Genomic DNA, 26521 nt, shown 5'->3' on the forward strand with positions numbered 1-26521 from the left:
AGAGCAGAATTCATGTTTGCAAGTCGCCCTGGCCCTGAAGTAGCAAAGCAGCCCCACACCGTAGGTATGATGTTCTTTTTCTGGAATTCTGTGTTTGATTTACGCCAGATGTATCGGGGACCCCTGTCTTCCAAACAGTTCCACTTTTTACTTTTTCTTTCTTTTCTCCCCTTTTCTCCCCAATTTGGAATGCCCAATTCCCAATGCTCTCTAAGTCCTTGTGGTGGCGTAGTGACTCGCCTCAATCCGGGTGGCAGAGGACAAATCTCCGTTGCCTCCGCGTCTGAGACCGTCAATCTGTGCATTTTATCACGTGGCTTGATGAGCGCATTACCACGGAGACAAAGCGCATGTGAAGGCTTCACGCTGTTCTCCGTGGCATCCACGCACAACTCACCATGCGCTCCACCGAGAGCGAGAACCACACATTATAGTGACCACGAGGAGGTTACCCCATGTGACTCTACCCTCCCTAGCAACCAGGCCAATTTGGTTGCTTAGGAGACCTGGCTGGAGTCACTCAGCATGCTCTGGATTCGAACTCACGACTCCAGGGGTGGTAGTCAGCATCAATACTTGCTGAGCTACCCAGGCCCCACCAACAGTTACACTTTCGACTTATCAGTCCACAGAACATTCTCCCAAAAGGTTTGAGGATCATCAAGGTGTGTTTTGGCAAAATTCAGACAAGTTTTAATGTTCTTCTGGATAAGTAGTCGTTTTCGCCTCACCACTCTTCCATGGATGCCATTTTTGGCCAGAGCCTTTCTGATAGTGGAGTCATGAACAGTAACCTTTATTGAAGCGAGAAAGGCCAGCAGTTCCTTGGATGTTGTCCTTGGCTTTTTTGTGACTTCCTAGATGAGTCATCGCTATGCTCTTGGAGGAATTTTGCAGCCTGATCTCATTAATTTACGTAGCTATTTGTACTTTAATATTTGTAACATTTAAACATATATATTTGTACTCTTGGATATACACTAAAACGTACAGTATGGACATTTGAAAGCATCTAAAACGTAAGCATTTTTACATATTTACAGCTTTAGAAATGTAAAATATTGACGAATCCATTACAACTATATATCAATACACAAATCAATTATAAATATATTTAGCATAGCATTATGTGAGGTGGAGAGTAGGTTTTAAATCATTAATCGCTGTAAATCTTCTCCTGGTGCACTCCATAACGGCACTGTCATATCTCATTCAAACATATACATAGCAGAATACGGCATGTCGCAAACGGTCATGAGACGGTTAAAGTTATATAATCCCTTAAAACGTTGTATAGGGCAACAGAAATCACACAGAACTGAATGAAAACATTAAAATGTCATATTATTATGTCAACTGCATTAAATAAATGTGATGGCATTTAACTAATCTCATTGATTATAAATTAAATGTAATTAACTGATTAATTCTATAAATTATTCAATATTAATAAATTCAAACAGTACATGTAAACATTGGTACATTTCTATAGGTGTTAATATTTACAATTATGACATTCAGATGCTGTCAATACGTCACTATTGTACGTTTCGGTGTCTATGCAAACGTAATATAATTGACGTTTGCTAGAACCAAACTTTACGTAAGAATACATACGAATTCTCATGAGATCACGTTGAATTCTGGAATGTCGGCCACTTCTGGGAAGGTTCACTACTGTGCCAAGTTTTCTCCATTAGGAGATAATGGCTCTCACTGTGGTTCTTTGGAGCCTCAGAGCCTTTGAAATAGCTTTCCCATACTGATGTATTTCAGTCACCTTTTTCCTCATCATTTCTGTAATTTATTTTGACCTTGGCATAGTGTGCTACTGAGTGAGACCTTTTAGCCAATTTCATGCTGCTCAGAATTTCTATTTAGGTGTTTATTTGATTGAACGGTGCTGGCAGTAATCAGGCCTGGGTGTGTCTAGTCCAGTTTCATAATACTTTTTCAAACAGGCCCAGTTGGTATTGGATAATTTTTTGCTTCATAACAGATAATAACATTATCATTTAAAAACTGTATTTTGTGTTTACTCAGATTGCCTTTGTTTTATGTTAGATTTAGTTTGAATTTTTTAAACAGTTTAGTATGAGATATACACAAAAACAGATTAAATCAACTCCACTGTATATATCGTGGTGACTATATAAAGTGTAAATCAATAGAGATTTTGCTATATTGTGTATGTAAATATCCACGTGTGCAGCATGGGCTTATCCATCAGTGGGCAGAGCTTTATGTGAGACTGCAAGAATTTAAAAACATGGACAGGTTTAAAAAATATTCTGCGGCCGCCCAAGCAAATTCAATTACATACATCTCGCGTTCAGCATTTCATAAGTGCTTAATATGCTTCTCTTGTGACGTGGTGCATGTGTGTTCATGTGAGAGTCGCATACGCTTTCTCTGGGGCACGCAGGGGCGTAGATTCCGGGGGGATGGGGGAGAGGTACCCCCACCCCCCAATAATCAAAACAAGCAAGTACCCCCCCATTATTTAAACTATGATCAATGGAAACATGCAAGTGTTTCACGCTGCAACCCCTTCAATGTTCAAGCCAAATCTACGCCCTTGGGGGCACGCATGTGCGCGCGACTCGAGTTCAGTATGCTTCCTGATATTTTGTTTATTTTATGTTTATTTTTATTTGATATTTATTTTCTGCAAGAAGTGTTTATTTTCATTGCATTATGATTATTATTATTATTTTACTTATGTATTATTCTCTATGTTGTAGTGATTGGGAAGATCTCGAGTTTCTTGAGGAAAGTTTATGATAGTATTGGTCAACAACATATCAGACTGAAATGTGGCATAATGTGAAATTTAGCATTACGGTAAGAATGATTTAAAGCAAAAATCAGTGCTATTCCCCCATTTTGTCAAATTCTAAGACCCATTGATTGACAGTTTGACATATTTGTATTCTTTGTTTTCACTGGCCCTAAATTTTATGAATGGCATTGCATTATATGATAACATATCAACAAAGTGACATTTATTTTGAAGAAAGGTGGCACCGTTGGTTAAAAGTCATTCCAAAAATGGCTTAGAGATTAGTTCTGAGGAAAATGTCTAGCATCATTGCTTGCAGATGCCACTTGCTTTTATATCAATGCCATGGCATTCAGGTGTCCAAATACCAATTCTTCTTAAAACATAATCTGGGAGGTCAAACAAAACTTCACAATATCTGGTTATTTGAAAAGCTCTCATTATTTGCAATTCAGTGTGTCACAAAAAATCACAAGAATTTTATTTGGCATTGTGGTTTGCAGCATTGTGTTCCTAGCACAAAGAAATACAGTTTGCATTGATGAATTTGTGTTTGCTTTTCAACAGGTGAGAAACTCTTGGCTTTCAACAGCACTGAGGAGCAGCTGACAGAGTGTGCAGAGAACAGCATGTGGCGAAATGAAACATATGAATCTGTCCCCTTGGATGTGAAGGAGATTGATGAAGACAATCCAACAGGCAATAGTGACCCTGGATACCCACAGCATGGCTCCGCTGTAAGTCAGAATCTGGCTCTGCATTCATTTTGTCAATTTTTCATTTAGAGATTAAGATTACCGGCTCTAATACAAACACTTCTCAGTTTCCTTGCCTTTTTAGTTCAGAGTTTGCTAGGCAAACTATGGAGACATATATGGACATTTTAATGTTTCCAATTTGCTCCTTTGTCATGTTGCTTGGAATAGGCAATGTATGAAATTAAAGCTAGGAAGGTTAAATTATGCACAAGAAGTCAAATTTGCATTGAAATCTTAGTGTTCATGGCAGGCAAATACTCAATTGTCTCTTATTATGACCGATAAATCATAAAACAGCCAAAATATATTTTCGTGAGAAGCAAAAGCATGCCAAATGCATTTTGGCTAAAACACAGTTTTATGAAGCACTTTCCTTTCCATTACTTCAGATGGTGCAATTAATTTTAAGCATTGCCGATGTTGCATACCCTGTGGGTGGGCAAAAATATTTTGCATACTGATGAGGATGTGAACACGTGTAAATCGACAAGACATGCTGCAATGTCCCCTGCCGAGCCTAAATGATGACACAAGTGTTTACAGCCATGAATGTGGTTGGAGCAGTGGCGAATTCTCAGGGCCATCAAAGCTTTCTCTGCTGACCTAACATGACAAATCAATAAATATTTTTCATCCTTTCATTCTCAATCACCTTTTTACCTATGTATTTTTAACCGCTTTCCACTCTTAATTAATCTATGAACAAATAGAGAAAAACTAAAAGTTTATCCAGTTAGAATTTATTCCTTGTTGCTTACAAGCGAAATGGCTGTTTCACAAATCACATGCCCAAAGCCGAGCTCGTTAGCAGAAGCAGCGTGTGAGTTCTGAGCTCCACCCCCTCAGGCCTTCAGAATTTTCACAGAATGCCTCAACAGTGCAAATGAATGGGCAACTAAAGTCAGATTGTCAGATTCATCAGCCAATCAAATTGATTTAATTGTTCTTGTTGGGTGTGATCTTTAGGATATGTCCCGGTCGAGGCCTTCTAGCTGGCCTTGAGTGACGCAATCACACTTCAAGTGATGTAATTTGAAAGCGAAGAGCACGAGATCTTGCTGACGAGTCGGCTGTCATTGCTGGAATTGCCGTTGAGAAAGAGATCCTTATGGATTTAAATGTTCTGCATGACCGTGTGATTGATTAATTTATTAAATAGGAAAGGAGGACTGATTTTCACTTCAAGCAAATTGGTAATTGCTTTTTGCATTGTTATAGCAACATCAGGAGTTTTCTAAGTGTAAATTAGGCTGCTGGAGCATTCAGTGTCGGATCCAGTTTTGAAAAGTAGTGCTGTGTTCCATTCAACTCGGAAAGTCGTATTTTACAACTTCCTACTAGGAAAAGTGCAATGGAATGCATCTTGAAGTCAGAATTACAACTTGTAGGCTCGTGCAGAAATTCTCAACTCCGATTTCACTGAGATGCAGGTGCATGATGTCACACAAACATGTCGACACTCAGGGAGACATACAAAGTGATAAACATTCACTTTATTAAGTAATATTGATAAATGAGTTCGTTTCCACATTACATGATATTAAAGCTTGTTTAACAAACGCCTGCAGAAACAGGTGTATAAAACATTATAATCTCTTTTGATAATCGTACACCTGAAGCACAAATGCTAGCGCTGCAGCATTGTTTATCAGTTGGGTTTCTAGGAGACATCTCTAATGAGAGTCAAACACCGGCTAAGCTAACGGGAGCGTTGCAGTTCCGAATATCGGGGAATGGAATGCATTTATGGTCGGAGATATCAAGTAGGAATATCCCACATCCAACTTGAATGGAACGCAGCATAACCGTGTACCCTGACGAAACGAAATTTATTGCAAGCAACATTTAAATCGCAAATATTATTAGATAGATTTTTCCAGGTATTATAGACCTTCTTGGTAGATTCATATGAAAAATTAAGATTTTTGAATGTCTGTTCGGGAGACGTTCATTTCACAAAACAGTCATGCTGCAGTTAAAATTAGGCTTGCTTGAGCATTTAGTGTCGTTTCAAGTTCTGGCTTTCGTGCGTGGACGTGTTTTTTAAATGTCAGTTGGTATTATTGGTAAGCTGCGACACAATGTATGATGCCCAAAGGCATAGGGTGTCTTATTCATTGTGAAACTGTGTTTTCTTAATGGCATGAATCACACTGAAGGCCTAGACTTTAAATGCACGGCCCACCAATTGGGTGGGAGTGAATAACAGATTTGGTATTTTTTGAGTGTGGTGTGTTATACGTCCTTATATTCCCTTTGAGAAATTACTTTTGCCCTTTTGACTTCCTGCTCTGAGCAGGCTGTAGCGTGATTTGTCTGTTTGAGACTGCACCAATTAATCTCCCAATGGACATGTGTGGTGTTCAAGTAAATCCAAGTGTTATGGTCCTTACAGCTTAGAAGTGGCATGACAAGTGAATAAAGTTCTGGGCTTCATAATCCAAAAGGTACAAACCCCAAAAGGAGTGATCCATGAACTGGAGAGTTGCTGAGCTCTGACATGCCCTAAAAAGGGATAGTCCAACCAAAACTGAAAATTCAGTCATTTACTCACCAAACAGGTTATTCCAAATCTAAATAGCTTTGTTACTTTTGTGGAACACAAAATGAGAAATTTGGTAGAATGTCAGAACCTCAGACAACATTCAGTTTCATTGTATGAAAACCAAAGATTCTATGAAAGTGAAAGGTGACATAGCCTAATCATAATGCATAACATTTTCATTTGTATTCTACAGAATAAAGTCATATGGGCATTAGGGTGAACAAAAAAAGTAGGTTGAGTAAATGGTCACAGAGTTTAAATTTCATTTAACCATTGCTTGCCCTTGGATGGTCCAAGCTAGTAAGTAATCCTAGATATACTGTAGTAAGCTATACTTTCAGGCCAGTGCTGTGTTGTCACCACATCTTAAGTTTGTTGAAAATGTACAGTACATTTGTTTTTATACCCTGCAAACTTAAACATTTGGTCTTTTGTGATGCATTGAAGATTGTCACAATTCTGCAGATTTAAAAATGTCACCAAGGTAAAGTTATCTATTTGGCTAACATAGATGAGATGGTACTGAAATGTTGAGAATGGTTTGAAAATGACAAACAAATCACTGTATATTTTCCAGTTAAGCATTATAAATTATTTATTTGAATGTTGTTGTTTTTTTTGTTGTTGTTGTTTTTTAAGAAAATGTGCCATTTTAATGGAAAATATTTCTGTCTTGCACTTATAAAAATGTTGAAAATATTTTTTTAGTGAAAACATTCGGCAAGTACAACTTTTTACTGAGAACTACTGCTTGATCAACCAAGCAGAAAACATTTTAAAGGAATATTCCGGGTTCAATACAAGTTAACACTTGTATCCACTTGTATCACTTCCATTGTAACTGCCTCACTGTAACTTAGATTTTTGCTTTTTCAAAGAAAAGAAGGGACAAGTCAAAATCAATTTTTGTAGTAATCAATATTAAGCCACAAATGCTGTCGATTGAGCTTAACTTGTATTGAACCCGGAATATTTCTTTAATTTATCATCTTTACAAAAGGTACTGGTCCTTGGATAAAAGCACCTGCTAAATAACAAATTAAGTGTTAACAAATTAAGTGTGTTGCATTTAAGAATTGGGAACAAAAATCAAATCTGAAATTGCATGGGCTGAGAATGCCTTCCAATTCAAATAAATGCTTTGGTGTTATTACAGCGCTAATTTGTGGGGAAATAGGGGTAGGCTAGAGTATGTCTCTAGAATATGCCCACTTGTAAATACTTGCATACATAAATAAATTGTTTTCCTCTCTGTAGTCTGTGAGAGTAATGGAATATTTATGCAAATATACAGAGTTGTACAGGGGATTGAACTGATATGTCATTTTTATATATATATATATATATATATATATATATATATATATATATATATATATATATATATTCCCATTCAGATGAATTGTGCAAAGGCTGGACTATGACATTTTTAAAACATCCTTGGTCTTATTTATGAAACGCAAGCATAAGCATTTGCTTATGTAAAATCCAAACAAATTTACCCATGTTTTTGGAGGTGGATACATCTGCATGGTTCCCTTAAGGTTATATTTAGGTAATTTCTTATTGGTTATTTGGTTTTAAGCCTGAAGGCCTTGATAACTGTAAGAGCTCCTTTTTTATTGTAAGGTCTTCAAGCTGTCATACTGAGTAACATTTGTGTACCACTAAGTCTATAAGGACTGTATATGAAACTGGAGAACCCTGTAAAAAAACTGTGGTATGGCTTTTGAGATGTACTCAATTAAATAATAAGAGACTAAATATATTACCTTTTGGAGCTGTGGACCAGTGTTTGGCGCACATACATTGTGCCATGGTGCTCATGCAGGTGACAAAAGTTTGAATCTGGCTCGCAACATTTACAGATATTGTTTCCCCCACACTCCTACTCTCATTTCCTGTTCTCTCTAAACTTTGCTCTAAATAAATCAGTCCAAAAAATGTACAACCTCAGTGACATAAACATGCTTTCACAAGTCATTTAGAGTACATTAAATCATGTACTAATGTACTAGATAAATTAGTAGATGCATATAATTGTGTCACCTTTTACATCCTAAATCCTCTCTTTATTTTTCAATTCCGGTACACTCAAAAGATTGATGAGGAACCAAGGCACTCAAAACAGGAGCCGTACTTCCAGGATGGCCAGAGGCGAGTAGATTACGTGCTCACCTACCACGTCCAGAAGCCCCAGAGCACTCGCAGGCGATCGTCGCACTCATGCGGCAGAGGCCTGAGTGAAAGCTTGGGCCGCAGATTTAAACGTGAGCGGGCCATCCCATCCGCTCAAGAGGACCCTGAACTTGCAGCCCAAGAGCAGAGACTTGATTACCATGACGATGACCAGCGGCTCCGCAGGGAGGAGTTTGAGGAGAACCTGCGACATATGGGACTTGTGATGGAGAAAGAAGAAGGGGTGAGTTCCATTGTATGGTGATTGCATTCATTGATGATTAATATATAGTGCATTCATAAAATATTCAGATCCCTTCATTTTTTTCACATTTTGTTATGTTGCAGCCTTATGCTAAAATGCTTTTTTTTTCATATCAATCTACACTCCACACCCCATAATGACAAAGTAAAAAACAGATTTTTGATTACTTTGCAAATGTATTCAAAAGAATAAACTGAAATACCACATTGACATAAGTATTCAGACCCTTTGCTGTGACACTTGAAATTTAACTCAGGTGCATCCCATTTCTCTGGATCATATTTGAGATGTTTCTACACTTTGACTGGAGTCCACCTGTGGCAAATTCAATTGATTAGACATGATTTGGAAAGGCACACATCTGTCTATATAAGGTCTCACAGCTGAAAATGCATATCAGAGCAAAAACCAAGTCATGAGATAAAAGGAACTGCCTGCAGAGCTCAGAGACAGGACTGTGTCAAGGCACAGATCCGGGGAAGGCTGCAAAAATTTTTTGGCTGCATTGAAGGTTCCCCAGAGCACAGTGGCCTCCATAATTCTGAAATGGAATAAGTTTGGAACAATCAGGACTCTTCCTAAAGCTGGCTGCCCGGCCAAACTGAGCAATCGGTGGAGAAAGGCCTTGGTAAGAGAGATGACCAAAAACCCGATGGTCACTCTGGTTGAGCTCCAGAGATCAGGTGTGGAGATGGGAGAAACTTGCAGAAGGACAACCATCACTGCAACACTCCACCGATCTGGGCTTTATGGCAGAGTGGCGAGACGAAAGCCTCTCCTCAGTGCAAGACACAAAAAAGCACCTAAAGGACTTTCAGACTGTGAGAAACAAGATTCTCTGGTCTGATGGAACGAAGATTGAAGTGTTTGGCCTCAATTCCAAGCGTCATGTCTGGAGGAAACCAGGCACCGCTCATCACCTGAGTAATACCATCCCAACGGTGAAGCATGGTGGTGGTAGCATCATGCTGTGGGGGTGTTTTTCAGTGGCAGGGACTGGGGGACTGGTTAGGGTTTAAGCAAAATACAGAGATATCCTTAATGAAAACCTGGTCCAGAGCGCACAGGACCTCAGACTGGGCTGAAGATTCACCTTCCAACAGGACAATGACCCTAAGCACACAGCCAAGACAACACAAGTGTGGCTTAGAGACAACTCTGTGAAAGTCTTTGAGTGGCCCAGCCAGAGCCCGGATTTGAACCCAATCGAACATCTCTGGAGAGACCAGAAAATGTCTGTCCACCGATGGTCCCCATCCAGCCTGACAGAGCTTGAGAGGATCTGCAGAGAAGAATGGCAGAAAATCCCCAAATCCAGCTGTGCAAAGCTTGTCGCATCATACTCAAAAAGGTGCTTCAACTAAGTACTGAGTTAAGGGTCTGGATACTTATGTCAATGTGATATTTCAGTTTTTTTCTTTTTAACAAATTTGCAAAGTTATCAAAAATCTGGTGTTTGCTTTGTCATTATGGGGTATGGAGTGTAGATTGATGTGAAAATATATGTGAGGAAAGAAACAAAGTCGTGTTTACAAGTTCCCAGGCTGCTAAAATGAGTGCTTCAAAGAATCAATTGCTGTAATTTTTTATCTAATCGCTGAGGAGGTTCATTGAATATCTTTTGAAGAAGTGTTTTGGTATGAGACATTAACTAGCAAGTAAAAGAGATATCCCTGAGCACACTTTTATATTCCACTTTGCTCTCAGGATCAGAGTATGTGAGCAGAGTGGAATGGGAGCGGAGCGGCATGATTTTGCCTGGAGCGTGGAGCGTGTTTTAAAAAAATCGGAGCATCATTGTTTTCTCTCGCTCCAAGAGCGCTCCACTAATGCTCCATCACGGGCAAAACACCTGTTAACGCACCTTAATGCAATAATTCACCACGTGTTAAGCAGTGTTAAACACTATTGGCATGAAGGAAAGATGGAATTTCTGATATAACCGAAAGAATGTGATAAAAAAATACTAATTTAAAATCTAGCGGCACTTGGTAATGTTCAAACTCCAGCACGAAGGTTACCTTCACTTTCTGTTTTCACGCTCCCTATTATTATATTATTGAGTTAAGCTTGCGGTAAAGCTTGACTTAACTACATGCTTGTGTCTCGTTTCTTTGTTCTTGATTGCCATGATCAAAGGTTTGTTGTGAAATCCTAAAAGACGCGTCCAAAAAACACGATGATAATCCATTCACATGTGGAGAGAAAATCTAAAGGTCAGTAATACATATATCCCCTATTAAATATTTGGAATAATCATATCAACATTCTAATCTAATGCATCTCAATCTTAACTGTATGCTATTATGTCCCGCATTAATTAGAACTGAACTTTTAACAACTAAATTTATTTTAGTGCCGTAGGCTAATTTATGCATTATACATTTGCAGATGAAGAAGCTCAGCAAATGCGAATAGAGGAAGATTTAAAATCTTAAGAAATTTAAACGCTAGTATTTCTAAAAGTGAACTCTGCATTAGACGTATAGTTTTGACAGCCTTACCTAGTTTTGATTTAAAAAAAGTGTAGAACATTCTGAGAATGTATTTTATTTTTTGTTCACAGAATTATAGGGCAAGGTTAATTAAAAGAAGTGCAATAATAGAAAATAATAGGCAATAATTAGACAATAATACATAGGCCTAATAATGTTTTTTTTTTTTTTTTTTTGGTAATTTATTAATTTGATTTAATGTTTTGTTTTTGTTCTGGTAATTTATAAAAAAAACAAAAAACAAAAAAAAACAAAACAATTGTTTGGTAATTTATATTTTTAATTTAATGTTTTTCTGTTGTTGTTGTTTTGTTTTGTTTTTTGCATCTAGCAATTTATTTAATTGATCAAACCCAGAGAATGCTGCCGATATGTTTCAAAAGTAAGCTATAAAGCACATTGTAGCTTTTCTTCTTGTATTGTGTATTTATTTTTCATTTAATACACCTTCTGCATGGAAGGTTGTGATATTAAAAAGCATACTGAAATAATTTTACAGTGAAGAGGTAGTTAGGCGTTAATTTTGCCATGGAGCGAATACGGAGGTATTTCTACATTATACAGGTTTCTCTAATCCAGGAGCGTGCAGCGGGCAAGGAGTGGGAAATGGACAACCTGGAGTGGAGCTGGAGCGGAGTGATTAAAGAATGCTTTGAGCGTGGAGGGGAAATTGTTGCCTCTCCACTCCACTCATATACTCTGCTCAGGACTGCAGTAAATCCAAATTCATATTTAAGGCCCCGGCATACTCATGGAGAAGTTCTTCTTGCTTCTTCGCTCAGAGCCAAAAAGAAGTTTGAAACAGCTGCGCAACGACATACTGTTTGCGAACATACAGACACCCGCCAGGCTACTGGAGGAGGTGTTTAGAGAAGCATTTAAATATGAGGACACTCAACTACATGTAAAACATAAACTAATATGGCATTGAAATGTGTTATCTCGGGCTGCTCCCTAATAGTCGACCAAACATTAGTCGATGAGAAGAGTCTTGGTCAACCAAGTTTTGATTGGTCGGTTGGTCGCAGAAAAAAAAAAAACACCACAGGAAACCGATGAACACCGTATTACCGCTGGTTTGACGCTAGGTGGTACTATGAGGTAATTTTCGTTAAGCAGGGTTAGGGTAGACACCTTGATTTCACACTTTGAACTTTATTTTTTGTTTGTTTTAACTAAAAATTCAAATGAAACTAGAAAAAAATTAAGTGCAATTAAAATGTGTGTTGTTCAGTTTTTTGAAAGATGGCTTTACAACAATTGTGAAGGGCAACATCTCTCTGGCAAAGAACCTACTTCATCTGTGCATTCTCTACCGGTCGTATTTTGTTGTCCAGGAAAATACATCATGTGTGTCAATAAATTCGTTTTGTTACCTCCTTCACGATATATATGTATGTATGTATGTATGTATGTGTATATATATATATATATATATATATACAGTGCATCCCGAAAGTATTCACAGCGCTTCACTTTTTCCACATTTTGTTGTTACAGCCTTATTCCAAAATGGATTAAATTCATTATTTTCCTCAAAATTCTACAAACAATACCTCATAATGACAACGTGAAAGTAGTTTGTTTGAAATCTTTGCAAATTTATTAAAAATAATAAACGGAAAAAAAAAATCACATGTACATAAGTATTCACAGCCTTTGCTCAATACTTTGTTGAAGCACCTTTGGCACCAATTACAGCCTCAAGTCTTTTTGAGTATGATGCTACAAGCTTGGCACACCTATTTTTGGGCAGTTTCTCCCATTCTTCTTTGCAGGACCTCTCAAGCTCCATCAGGTTGGATGGGGAGCGTCGGTGCACAGCCATTTTCAGATCTCTCCAGAGATGTTCAATCGGGTTCAAGTCTGGGCTCTGGCTGGGCCACTCAAGGACATTCACAGAGTTGTCCTGGAGCCACTCCTTTGTTATCTTTGCTTTGTGCTTAGGGTCGTTGTCCTGTTGGAAGATGAACCTTCGCCCCAGTCTGAGGTTCAGAGCGCTCTGGAGCAGGTTTTCATCAAGGATGTCTCTGTACATTGCTGCATTCATCTTTCCCTCGATCCTGACTAGTTTCCCTCGATCCTGGCAGTTCCTGCCGCTGAAAAACATCCCCACAGCATGATGCTGCCACCACCATGCTTCACAGTAGGGATGGTATTGGCCAGGTGATGAGCGGTGCCTGGTTTCCTCCAGACATGACGCTTTCCATTCAGGCCAAAGTGTTCAATCTTTGTTTCTCATGGTCTGAGAGTCCTTCAGGTGCCTTTTGGCAAACTCCAGGCGGGCTGTCATGTGCCTTTTACTGAGGAGTGGCTTCCGTCTGGCCACTCTACCATACAGGCCTGATTGGTGGAGTGCTGCAGAGATGGTTGTTCTTCTGGAAGGTTCTCCTCTCTCCACAGAGAAATGCTGGAGCTCTGTCAGAGTGACCATCGGGTTCTTGGTCACCTCCCTGACTAAGGCCCTTCTCCCCCGATCGCTCAGTTTGGCCGGGCGGCCAGCTCTAGGAAGAGTCCTGGTGGTTCCAAACTTCTTCCATTTACAGATGATGGAGGCCACTGTGCTCATTGGGACACTCAATGCTGCAGAAATTTTTCTGTATCCTTCCCCAGATCTGTGCCTCGATACAATCCTGTCTTAGAGGTCTACAGACAATTCCTTGGACTTCATGGCTTGGTTTGTGCTCTGACATGCACTGTTAACTGTGGGACCTTATATAGACAGGTGTGTGCCTTTCCAAATCATGTCCAATCAACTGAATTTAATCCAATCAAGTTGTAGAAACATCTCAAGGATGATCAGTGGAAACAGGATGCACCTGAGCTCAATTTTGAGTGTCATGGCAAAGGTCAGGAGACTGTGATGGCCGCTCCAGAACCTTCACCTTTTTCTGCTGTAACCACTAGAGGGTCAACTTGGCCTTGTGCTTAGGGTCATTGTCATGCTGGAAAGTCCAAGAACGTCCCATGCGCAGTTTTTGTGCAGAAGAATGCAAATTGTCTGCCAGTATTTTCTGATGACATGCTGCATTCATCTTGCCATCAATTTTCACAAGATTCCCCATGCCTTTAGAGCTCACACCCCCCCCAAAACATCAGTGAGTCACCACCATGCTTCACAGTGTGGATGGTATTCTTTTCACTGTAGGCCTTGTTGACCCCTCTCCAAACATAGCGCTTATGATTGTGACCATAAAGCTCTATTTTGGTCTCGTCACTCCAAATTACAGTGTGCCAGAAGCCGTGAGGCGTGTCAAGGTGTTGTCGGGCATATTGTAACAGGGCTTTTTTGTGGCATTGGTGCAGTAAAGGCTTTTTTCTGGCAACTCGACCATGCAGCTCATTTTTGTTCAAGTATCGTCATATTGTGCTCCTTGAAACAACCACACCGTCTTTTTCCAGAGCAGCCTGTATTTCTCCTGAGGTTACCTGTGGGTTTTTCTTTGTATCCCGAACAATTCTTCTGGCAGTTGTGGCTGAAATCTTTCTTGGTCTACCTGACCTTGTCTTGGTATCAAGAGATCCCTGAATTTTCCACTTCTTAATGAGTGATTGAACAGTACTGACTGGTATTTTCAAGGCTTTGGATATCTTTTTATATCCTTTTCCATATTTATAAAGTTCCATTACCTTGTTACGCAGGTCTTTTGACAGTTCTTTTCTGCTCCCCGTGGCTCAGTATCTAGCCTGCTCAGTGCATCCACGTAAGAGCTAACAAACTCACTGACTACATTGATACACAGACAATAATTGCAATTTAAAAATTTAAAAAAGAAATTAACCTTTAATTGCCATTTAAACCTGTGTGTGTCACCTTGTATGTCTGTAACAAGGCCAAACATTCAAGGGTAAGTCAACTTTTGATCAGGGCCATTTGGGTGATTTCTGTTATCATTGTGATTTAAAAAGGAGCCAAACAAATGAATGGGTGAGACAATAAAACCATACATTTTTTAAAATATTATTTGTCAAATAAAATCAATAAATCAACCTCAATGCAGAACACACACACACAGGAATGAATAGGTGAAACTATAACAGATAGGATTTTTTATACTGTAGAATTTGTCAAATAAAATCATCCACAAATGCAAAACACACACAGAAACGAAGGGTTGGGACCATAACACATCCACAATGAAGAACACACACACAGTCGCACAAATGTAAGCATGAGACCAATACAAATCCACAACAAAGAACACACACACATACACACACAGAAATGAAAGGGTGAAACATTGCACATACACAAAATGAACAATAGGAAACTAAAATCTTACTCTAAGTCGTGTAACACCATAATCAGTAACATAATGTGGCATCATTGCAAAAACTGACACTTTAAAACACCTCAAACAAAAAAAATTATTTGACAAAAATAATGATTTTTTTTAAAGTCTTTTATAATGTCTAAACATATATCTAAATGCATAACTAGCCATAAGATCTGAAAACAAAAATCAGTTTGCTACAATCAGGCAAATGACCTCTGCAGCTATCTGCTGGCTATATGTTGAAATTTCATGGCTAAAGTTTTTTTGTTTTCTCTCCAACAGAAAGCAGTAATCTGCACCAAATGCATGACAATATGTCCCTGAATATAGTGGAGTTTTCCTCTTACTTAAAACTCTGGGATTTCCCCAGTGTACTAGCTCATTTATGCTAACTTGAGGGACAGTCGCTATTTTACATTGGTGTCTATGAATGGGTATAGTTTATAGTGTATGTGATTTTTTTCCCCACTGTACCCTCATGTATGTTGAATTCTGTCCGTTGTGTTGACTTGTTGTTGGGCTCCATCCTATGACGTTTGTTATCCGGAGTGTTCCAAGCACGCGCACTCTTCAGACACCCATCAGAAATCGCTTATGCGTTTACATAGCCACATAAAGCCGCGTTCTCGAGGAGAACCTATGAGTTTTAAACCACTTTCTCATTATAGTTTACATGACGTTTCAGAATGCTACTTTCTACTACAACCCTGGAATAAACCGTTTTCTTAAAACGGGGGGGGGTGGGGGGTGGGGGTTGTGATATTTAGTTTTACCTTATTTACCTCTAAATTACTAAACAACATCATTCATTTTTATATAAAGTAAGTTGATATAAAATTGTATTTACACAAGTGTTGCGGGGAAATTATGTTGCAGTCGAGAAAGCTGCTTACTGACCTCTCTCATTCTGTTTATGAAATGCATTCATTGTATTTCTATGTATTATGTGGTATGTTAGGGAAAAAAACATTTTACTTGTCAGCCTAGTTGGAAAAATTTAAGAGCTTCCTGTATTATTAATGTTAACGAGTTGTCACCCTTAGGAAATTATTTCTTTAATTTGTTCTGTAATCCCATTGGAGCTATAATTGTTATAATATGAGTTGAATTGACTGGCAATTATCAAACAAGCTATCATATTAAACTCTGGTACTAACCGAAACACAACTGTCTGAACATTATGTTACTGTGTAATATGACTAATTTGCAAACAAAGCAGAACTCTAGACAAGTATGATTACTGTCATATCTTTCAACCTCAACTTCTGTAAAACTGCTCTGTAGATTTGCTTTATTGTACACAGGTTACAGGGATTTAGCTTTCTATATTACATTAGATGTTCTCATGGACAATCCAACATGTGTGGTAATGAAAACGCATTGTACATGTTTCTATATCTGTGTAAGGTCATAAACGGCATAAAATTAAACTGATCGACAAGGATACAATTTTGGCCATTACGCAGATTTCGTGTTGCATGTAAACACCTTAACCACCATTCTTACTGGCTTATCCAATGTACGCTTGTATTGTACGCATGCCTTTTCACGGTTTGACGTCAAAAACAGAGTATAACGTGATTATTTCAAATGTCATGTACACACAGATTTTTTAAATAAGGTTATTTCTGGGAGTAATGAGTGTATTGGTGTGCATGTAAACGGGCTCAGTGTTCAAAGTCTAAGGGAACTTTTTCACTGTTTTATTGTGTGTCAGGTGCAAATCGTTATCCAATCACTTAGAAAAGTAAAAACACACCGTTTGTTCAAATATCTAAGCCTATGTATGAGAAATCATAATAGTGATTGGCTTAGTAAACACCACTAAATATGTCACTACTGTAAATATGTCATTACTAAATCAGGTTGAGACATAGTAATGTTAACAACCTCAACATGTCCATTTAAAGTGTGTGTTGCAAGCAAATGAAGTCTGTGTGTGTGATTGGCCAGTTATAATAACACATGTAATAATGTTAGAGGATATTTCAGTTTGCTTGATTTAAGAGGGTTATGTGATAATTTCCCTTGGGAGTGACACTTAAACATACTGTAGATGTAGTTCAGGCAATAACAACTATCTAGAAGTCTTATTACATTCTAAGATGTCAATTTTTGGATTAATCAGGGTTGAATTAGGCTTATGTATGCTGTTTCATACCTGTTCGTGGTGTTCTTTACCGAAAGCAGTGGCTGGGATTGAACAGACAGGGTCAGACCCCTGTGTGGGCTGAGAGTTATAACAAGAGTGGGTCATTTGAAGCAAATCTTACATAACACTTTTTTCAGCTTCAGAAAACCAAGAGAGCAGTCCTTCTCTCTACTGATATGGTTTATTTTTTTTCTGTGAATTATTTGCTCTCAACAAGGTGCTTTGTGAAGAAAAACCTAATGCGTTCAACCCAGATAGAGAGATTTTGTCCATTTTAGGAGTTTTTATGAATGGTTTGCCAGTTTGTCATGTTTCAGTATACTCCCTTGTTCTCTGAATAGCCAATTTCACACATGAAACCCTTTAAATTGCAGTCAAATTGCTGGTAAATGTACCACATCTGCTAGTCACACATGCAGCACCTTTCGTTGTTGTATGCATATTGCTACCATTCACACCAAAATGCAGTTAAAACTCTGTGAAATCATTATCACTGGGCCTTTTAGTCATGTGTATACAGTACCTAGTTCCCGATTAGGGTTGCCACCCATCTCGTAAAAGACGGGATCGTCCTATATTTAAAGATGAAATGATGTGTCCCATATCGAATCAATGTGGGATGCAATTTGTCTCGTATTTAAGCTGGTCCAATGGCGTCACGGCGAAATCGTTAATTTAACCATGATGTTCTTTTGTAAATTTAGTCTATGGTGGGTAAGGGACCATCTGAAAAGTCCACATATTGTGCAAAAACTGTGGAGGGTGTGGTAAGGGACCACCTGAAAATGTCAGCCAGCACCCCCATACCCCGTCCCAACAACTCTATAGAGAGTGTCCCGCGTTTGACAACTTGAAAGGTGGCAATTACCAATGGAGGCAAGTTATTTTGTTGTAACGTAATAGAATCTGTAACGTTTAATTTCAGTGCCTGATCTCATGAAAATTGCATGACGGTGGCAACATTTTTGCAAAATGATATTATGTGTTTAATCACAAGTATCGCTGCAGTTTCAAGGTGAAATGTCCACTGAGGGGCGCTAAAAGTGAGTTTAATGTTCTCTGTAAAGATGATGCTTTTAAGCTTAAAGGAATAGTTCACCCAAAAATGAAAATTCAAATTTACTCACCCTCAGGCCATCCCAGATGTATGTGACTTCCTTTCTTCTGCTGAACACAAATGAAGATTTTTGGAAGAATATTTCAACTCTGTAGGTCCATACAATGCAAGTGAATGGGTGCCAAATTAGTTATGTGTGAGAAATATTTAATATTTAAATATCCAATATTTAAAACTTTTTTTTACTAAAAATTTGCTTCAGCTAGCTGTTGTTTGCACGTTAACGAGGGTTGAGTTCAAACTGCCTCTTGCGTGATGTAAGCGCGTAAGCCTAAGCGCGGAAGCGCAGTGTTGTTTGCAACAGAGGAGCATAGATAATCATACATGGATGCCTTATTCAGCTGGTTTGGATAAGTCAACAGCGGCACCATATTGACACGGTCAACAAGGAGAGCTGTTTGAATCGGTTTGAAGGTAAGTGAATGGAGGATATGCCTCAGACTGAGCTCCTTGCTCAGACCGCTGCATAAACTGCTTTTGTGTGGAAAGTTTTAAATATTGATCTATTTCTTTCACACACCTAGCATTTTGCTTCAGAAGACATTAATCCACTGGAGTCAAATTGATTACTTTTATGCTGCCTTTATGTACTTTTTGGAGCTTCAAAAATTTGGCACCCATTCACTTGCATTTTATGGAACTACAGAGCTGAAAGTTCTCCTAAAAATCTTTATCTGTGTTCTGCTGAAGAAAGGAATTCTTACACATCTGGGATGACATGAGGGTGATTTAAATAATGAGAGAGTTTTCATTTTTGGGTGAACTATCCCTTTAATGCTCTATTGAGTTTTATATGAATGAAACCTACCTCTCTAATCTGGACCATAAAAAGTAAATGTGAGGTGAACAAAACAGACATCCCTAACCTAAACCCGACACCTAAACCTAACCGAAAGTGTAATTAAACTCATTGCTGTTGTAGTACCTCTAGTGTTTATTTCACCAGAAAACTGCAGCGATATGTAGAACTAGGCACTTAAAAGTGATTTTGCAAAAATTTACTTATTGTAACGCTTTTACTATGAGACCAGGTTGCCAATTTGATGACATTTCTTTCCACAACAATAAAGACATTTTTGATTTGCACTTACAATTAGAACTAAGGGTTTTCTTAACTAAAGGGTCTCTTATCTGAATGACAATCTGCAGCCGGTTGCAAGAAACCATTTAAGTTAAGACAACCTTTAATTCTAATTGTAAGAGTAATGTCGCTTAGGGGTTTCTTTACTTAAGGGGTTTCTTGCAATATCATAGAGACTTAGAGACTTTGCCTTGGGCCAGTAAGCAATCACCTAGCATCCACTCAAAACACCTTAGCAAAAAGAACATGCTAAAAACCACCCAGAAATCCTAGCAAATGCATAGCAACATGCTAAATACCAGCGACAACACCCTAGCATCATTTTCATGAGTTTTGCATGATCAAGCACCATGCATATTTTCTTCAGAACATGTAATTAAAATCTAAATGAAATATGCACTAACATTTAACTGCAGGTATCTCCTTCCTTTACTCAAAGTCAAACTGCAAGTAGATCTAGAGTAGAGTGCTATTGAAATGCTGAAGGCATGTTTGCTTTTCTCTGTTTTTTGTCCAGACTAAAATCCCAGGTGTGGGGTTTTTGAAGATCCATGCACCTTGGGAAGTTCTTTGTCGAGAGGCAGAGTTTATGAAGCTCAAGATGCCAACAATAAAGGTATTTGTGATTTATCGTGTTCCAAATCTGGTATAAGATTATATAATATGTAATCTAACAGACAGAGAGTTTTTTGATATCTTGTGCATTATTTATATACTTTTGTATTTGACATTGATTTGATTTTATACACAACATCCACACTGTTCAGATTGAGAATTTATTTCAGTTAACTGATTTGATTAAAACGTTTGAAATGAATGGATGAAATGCTGTGTGTGTTTTTTATTTTTATGGTTATAAGAAATGCCTTAATAAAGAAAAGAAAAAAAAACTGAAAATCAATTGGATGGGGCAATTTTTTTTATTGTTATAATAAAAAAAGTTGATGTTTGACACTTCTTTGCATGCATCTGACTTGTACTGTCTGCTGTTGTCCTCTCATGTCATTTACAGAAATATGAAGTAAGTCAGGGAAGCAACATTGTGGAGAAGATCAACATGTTCATGCGCAAAGTCACTGCACCATTGCAGCCTAAAATGGGGGAGAATCAAATGCAAAATGAGAAACATCTCTCCTATCCATTCTCTCGGGAAAAACAACATCTGTAAGTGCAGTATATGGTCATGTGCAGACATGCTAAGCTGATGGGTTAAGATGATAGGTTACCTTATATGCAGCTTCATTACTGGTTTTTCCAGATGTCATACAGTATATGATTATGCTAGTGTTTCTCAGCTGGTTTCACTTCAGGATCCAGATTTTACATTGGACATCAGCCTCAGATGGCACACCCACAGTCCGTTCACTGACCGTCTGAAACATATTACACACAAAACTGGAAAGCACTTTCTTGATTTAGCAAGCTCTAATCTGACTGGCTTGCTTAACGCAACTTTCATGAGTAAGAGCACACAGGTTGTTTTTGGTTTTTTTGCCAGCCTGGAAACCAGCAACAACAGGCACTTTGGAAGATACAATTATCACTGGATTTGCCTAGTTTGCAATGTCAGATCTTTAAAAGATATTCAAAGTTTTGTTTAAAGAACTTAGTAGCAAGTACACTAGACATCCACAAGCAGAATAACATGTCCTGCTTTGTTTTCTCACTTATGTCTGTGAAACAGTCTGTACTTATTTTCTACGCTGTACTAACAAGTCTCTAAAGCGATTTAACAACAGCAGAAGTGCAATTTACCAGCCTAACACGTGGAACAAAGATGCCTAGTGTTTAATTGAAAAGTGTTTTAAATATTGTAATAGGCTGCACAGCAATTTTGATGATTTGTTGTGATGTGTTGTGATCCCATTGCTTTCTTTTAAAAATGTAACAGGCATGTCTTTATAGTTTGAGTTGCCATGTTTCTAAATGCTTATTGAATTTCACTCTCGACAGCCAATAATTCACTGCACAAAACAGATGGTGGTCAGCACAAAAAATGTTTATCCTTGCTGTAAGTTGAACCCATATTCAATGTAGCCTGGGTCGTATATTCTTGTATTTTGTGTAGTTGTTCATGGTTTTCAAAGATGACAGCATGCTACGCTAACTATTAATTTTGGTGTCTGCCTAATTTGGTTAGCTTTTATAAAAGTTACAGATGAATTTGTGCCAAAATTCTGTGCAGTTTGATTGGATGCACAGCCTTTGACGTCATCGTACTAGCAGATTTTTTCAACCTTTTTTTTTTTTTTAGGCATAACCTTTACATAATCGCCGGCCAGTTGGTGAGAGATAGAGAACTGCCAGCGGGAGGTCTCTATGGAGTATATCCGTGGTTAGGGCCAAACGCATATGATAAGTGTACGCTTAAATTGTAAAAGTCCCTGAATACATAAGTCACTCCTATTTGGTATCATTTGAAAGTTTAGAATAGCCTTTGAATTTATGCTACTTAAAATAACAAAATAAAGCCTTAATGCTGCCACTTTGCAAATGAGTGCCACCTATAGGTGATGAATTCACATAGCACATATGCACATGCCGCGGTGGATGGCGTGAAGCCTCCACATGCGCTATGTCTTCGTGGCAACGCGCTCAACAAGCCACGTGAAATAGACAAATCATATATCAAACGAAAGCTCTCAGGAATGTGACTGTACGTAACCAAAGCAACCAAATTGGCCCGGTTGCTAGGGAGGGTAGAGTCACATGGGGTAACCTCCTCGTGGTCGCTGTAATGTGGTTCGTTCTCGGTGGGGCGCGTGGTGAGTTGAGCATGGATGCCGCGGTGGATGGCGTGAAGCCACGTGAAATAGACAAATCATATATCAAATGAAAGCTCTCAGGAATGTGACTGTACGTTTTTTGTTGTCCAAATACCACAGTTCAAATGATTATCAAAGATGTGAAATATGCAGTATGTCAAGTGAATCAAGTGAAATATGATCTCTGTAAGACAACAAAGATAAACGTCTCATGTCTGCTTTGATCACGGCTTCTGTAAGCCGCAAATAGCCACAAACTCCATATCAGCTGTTTTCTTCAAAATGAAAAAAATTGCAGTCCAGCAGAAAAAGCATGATAAATCATCGGAAAAAGATGTTATCAACCATTGATGATGAAATGAGGATCTCAGCTTTCTAATGACGCCTAGATTGAGCTTCTAGTCCATTCAGAGGCCAAGATATTCTTTGAAACTTTGGGGAGAATGCACGTGATCCATAATAGACTGGATGGCTATGGTTTGAGCGCTTTTCTGCGTTAGAGCGCCACCTTCCTTTCAGATCTGTATTTTGTAAAGGGAAAATTATTTTTCCTAACACTTGCTGCCATTTCATGGAATCAAATAAGACTTTTTGCAGGGAGATAGAACAAACAGAACCAGAATGCTTACAAATTTAGGAAAACAACAAAAAAAGAAATATATTTTTTAAAAATTATGTTTATTACAAGACTGTAAACATATACAATATTTTTTATGAATTATTTGAATCGTTCTTTGAAATTTGGGGGGGTTTCGGTAAAATAAGACCCATTTTTTTGCAATTAGCCCACTGTATGTGAGTAAGATGAGCTTTTAAATTTGGGTGTGAAAAATCGCAGGCGGCATCCAAAAAATGCAGCAGAGATTTGGCTCTGAGAAGAACTGGAAAAGCAGATCAAACTTGTTAGAAATAATTGTTCTGTAGCGAGGCCGGGTTCTTGGCCATTGAGCTTCTTTTACTGAAGAACTGACAAGACGTCATGATGATTTGAACGTTTTCATCAGCGATAGCACTCACAGCCGCACATCGTCACAAACAACGATTGTATTGAGATTCTGTCTCCCAAGCTTTTCTTTTTTTTTGAGGTTCTCATATACCAAAATGACTAATGAAATCAGAAAGCGTAGGCAAAACAGTCCGGTTTTGTTTAACATAAATCCTTTATTTACTGAAAGCAGCAGATGGTCATACGCGCTCTATAGCAAGCCTAGAGGGGATAAATACGCAATCACACACATTCACAAGCTAATGTTACTTTACGAAGCTCATCCTAAATCACTATAATACAATTGTTTGTTCACACGGTACTACTGTTGTTATTTCAGCAAGCACCACGTGATGGAATCAGAGAGAGAGAGAGAGAGTTGGGGGAGTTGGTATGTGTGTCACCCCTCCACCATTCTGAATCGGCAAGTGTGTCATACCTTTGACTGAAGAGAGCGAGATTATAGCAAAATTGTCGGCAAGTGTGACACCCTCGGCCAAAATCGAGCTGTTTGGATTCGGCTATTTTGACACCAGATTAAAAGAAATGTGAAATGTTTCCTCTCTTTTAAAGTTGAGAAGCCTTTTTATTTTACTATCTTAATTATGCACAATTATATGGTTTGTTATATTTCATTGTTTGCATTTAGTATAGTTTTTCCTTGCTGTCTGCAACCCTATCAGAACAGACCCATTTTTGGGTCACAGCCCACTATTTGAAAACCACCGGTCTACACCTCACGTTCTAAAATGACTTGGATGAATGAAAATCGTCACAGACGAATTTGCCATTTGCTTTTTTTTTACAACTGATAGACCAATTTATTGGAGAATAGTCACTAATAATCTTCAATAAAGCAATCTATCCTGCTAAAAGGGAAATTGAATGGATAGGCACAAAACTTGACCCTTTAAATTGAATGACCCTAACACTAGCTTTCTCTTCACAGATTCGATATATCTGACAGAAGTTCCTTCTTTGACAGCAAAACCAGGAGTTCAATAGTAAGTACCAGTCTCTATAGGAAATCAACAGTGTTTTCCCCATCCAGCCAGAGATAATTTAAGGCTTGATGTCATCAGTTCCCTGATTTGATCAGGAAAGGGCATGCTCGGGGGCCTGGGTAGCTCAGTGGTAAAAGACGCTGGCTACCACCCCTAGAGTTCGCTAGTTTGAATCCCAGGGCGTGCTGGGTGACTCCAGCCAGGTCTCCTAAGCAACCAAATTGGCCCGGTTGCTAGGGAGGGTAGAGTCACATGGGGTAACCTCCTCGTGGTCACTATAATGTGGGGCATTCTCGGTGGGGCGCGTGGTGAGTTGAGCATGGATGCCGCGGTGGATGGCGTAAAGCCTCCACATGCGCTATGTCTTCGTGGCAATGCGCTCAACAAGCCACGTGATAAGATGTGCGAGTTGACGGTCTCAGACGCGGAGGCAGCTGAGATTCGTCCTCCACCACCGGGATTTAGGCGAATCACTACACGACCACGAGGACTTAAAAGCGCATTGGGAATTGGGCATTCCAAATTGGGTGAAAAAGGGGAAAAATCCCCTTGAAAAAAAGGGAAAGCTTGCTCGTTGCTACACCGAAATGTCAGTGCCGTTAAAATTGGTTTTCTTGTGAAGAGTAATTTCAATCACTGATGTAGCTGCTATTGCGATTCAGCTTGTGCTATTTTTATTGGCTCTCCTGTGATATTAAATGTACTGACTGTTACATTTAAATTGATTAATTTAAAATTAATTTGTCAACTTTAGTTCTTCATTGTTTTGAAAATGGAGAGTTAAAATTATATTTAAAATAATTTTTGCAGGTATACGAGATTTTAAAAAGAACAAAATGCACACGAGCTAAGTATATAATGGGTAAGTCTGTCTGTATGGTTTTCTACCTCCCACCTACAGTATAACTTTTAAACTTTCAAGCTTTTAAAACTATTTTAAATGTTCACAGATTTTGTCTCGTTGAGCTGATTTTTTTTTTTTTTTTTTTTTTAATTATTGTGCATCTCTTTTTGTCAACAATGTTCATACATAATGTATGCTGGAAATGTGATGCATTTTGCATAAGTTTTAACACAAGTAGGATGCTCCTGGATCAACAACATTGCTATCAACCAAGCGTAGTTCTAACCCTAAAGCCTAGCACACACTTGAGACATTCTGACCCAGATCGAGTAGTTGTCGGTGCTACTATACATTTCAAAGTAGTTTGAAATCTAGCCGACCTGTATTCAGAGGTGTGGAGTGTCTCTGACATGAAATAGAACAGTACGAGCAACAGCAACAAAAAAAAAATAAAAAAATGGCAATAACCTTCATCTTCCCAACTGCTCTCATTTACTGTACATGATTGTCATTGTTGTTTGTTGACGTGTTGTCAAGAATCAACTCTCCTGTTACTATGCGTGTGAAAACAGAATTAATATAATGTGCACCTGACCATACATCAACAACATGAGCCTAATCCTACACCTAAACCTAACATCCGAGAGAAGTTATTGGTTGATTAGAATGTTGATTCAGGACTATGTTCTACATTCTGTTTAACGTGTCAATTATGTATCATACATACTGTAACAATACACAGTACCTGCGTTATCCTGGCACTGACAGTATTGGACTGACTGCATGATTTGGGGTTTAGCAATAGAAAATAGGAGTGTAATCTCTCTAATTAAGTATCATGGATGTTTTGAACATTTTAAAACCATTTGTATTCATTTTATGTTCACAGGACTCAGCAGTCTACTTGGCAATGGTATCTACACTGCTGCCTACCCTCTGCATGATGTGAGTGATGTCACATTTTACTCACTTTTATGTGCACAAACAACTCTCCAAAATCTCTCTAATTGATACATGCTCTATTTCTAGTGTTATTGAAATGTTATTCTTTTAATTGCAGGGAGATATCGATGATCTGCATGCTGAACCAAATGACAGAAAGGTAGAAGACATTTTTAAAGATATTAAAATGAGTGCTCTCTTCTTGGATTTCAGAAATGCCAAATCTCTGAAATTGGGACTTGTGTTGGAGTATAGGAGATTTAAGGTTGGGAATTGAGAACTGATTCCATTAAAAATACAATAATATGTAATAATAAAGTAGTAGATGTTA

General features: G+C 38.4%; 1 protein-coding gene across 4 annotated transcripts in view; it reads left to right on the forward strand.

Moving 5' to 3' along the window:
* ano1a (anoctamin 1, calcium activated chloride channel a) overlaps positions 1-26521 on the forward strand; it is a 79965-nt gene that overhangs the window by 15361 nt on the left and 38083 nt on the right. For 3 of the 4 annotated variants that reach the window (XM_051702423.1, XM_051702433.1, XM_051702414.1), the window contains exons 2-9: positions 3350-3519; positions 8187-8507; positions 20168-20266; positions 20663-20814; positions 24350-24404; positions 25215-25266; positions 26138-26193; positions 26309-26350. In XM_051702423.1, coding sequence (XP_051558383.1) covers positions 3350-3519; positions 8187-8507; positions 20168-20266; positions 20663-20814; positions 24350-24404; positions 25215-25266; positions 26138-26193; positions 26309-26350 — 947 coding nt within the window. Of the gene's footprint in view, positions 1-2744; positions 2845-3349; positions 3520-8186; positions 8508-20167; positions 20267-20662; positions 20815-24349; positions 24405-25214; positions 25267-26137; positions 26194-26308; positions 26351-26521 lie in introns of all 4 variants that reach the window. The other variant, XM_051702440.1, reaches the window with a different exon arrangement.

Source organism: Myxocyprinus asiaticus, chromosome 1, assembly GCF_019703515.2.
Source record: "Myxocyprinus asiaticus isolate MX2 ecotype Aquarium Trade chromosome 1, UBuf_Myxa_2, whole genome shotgun sequence".
Lineage (NCBI taxonomy): Eukaryota > Metazoa > Chordata > Actinopteri > Cypriniformes > Catostomidae > Myxocyprinus > Myxocyprinus asiaticus.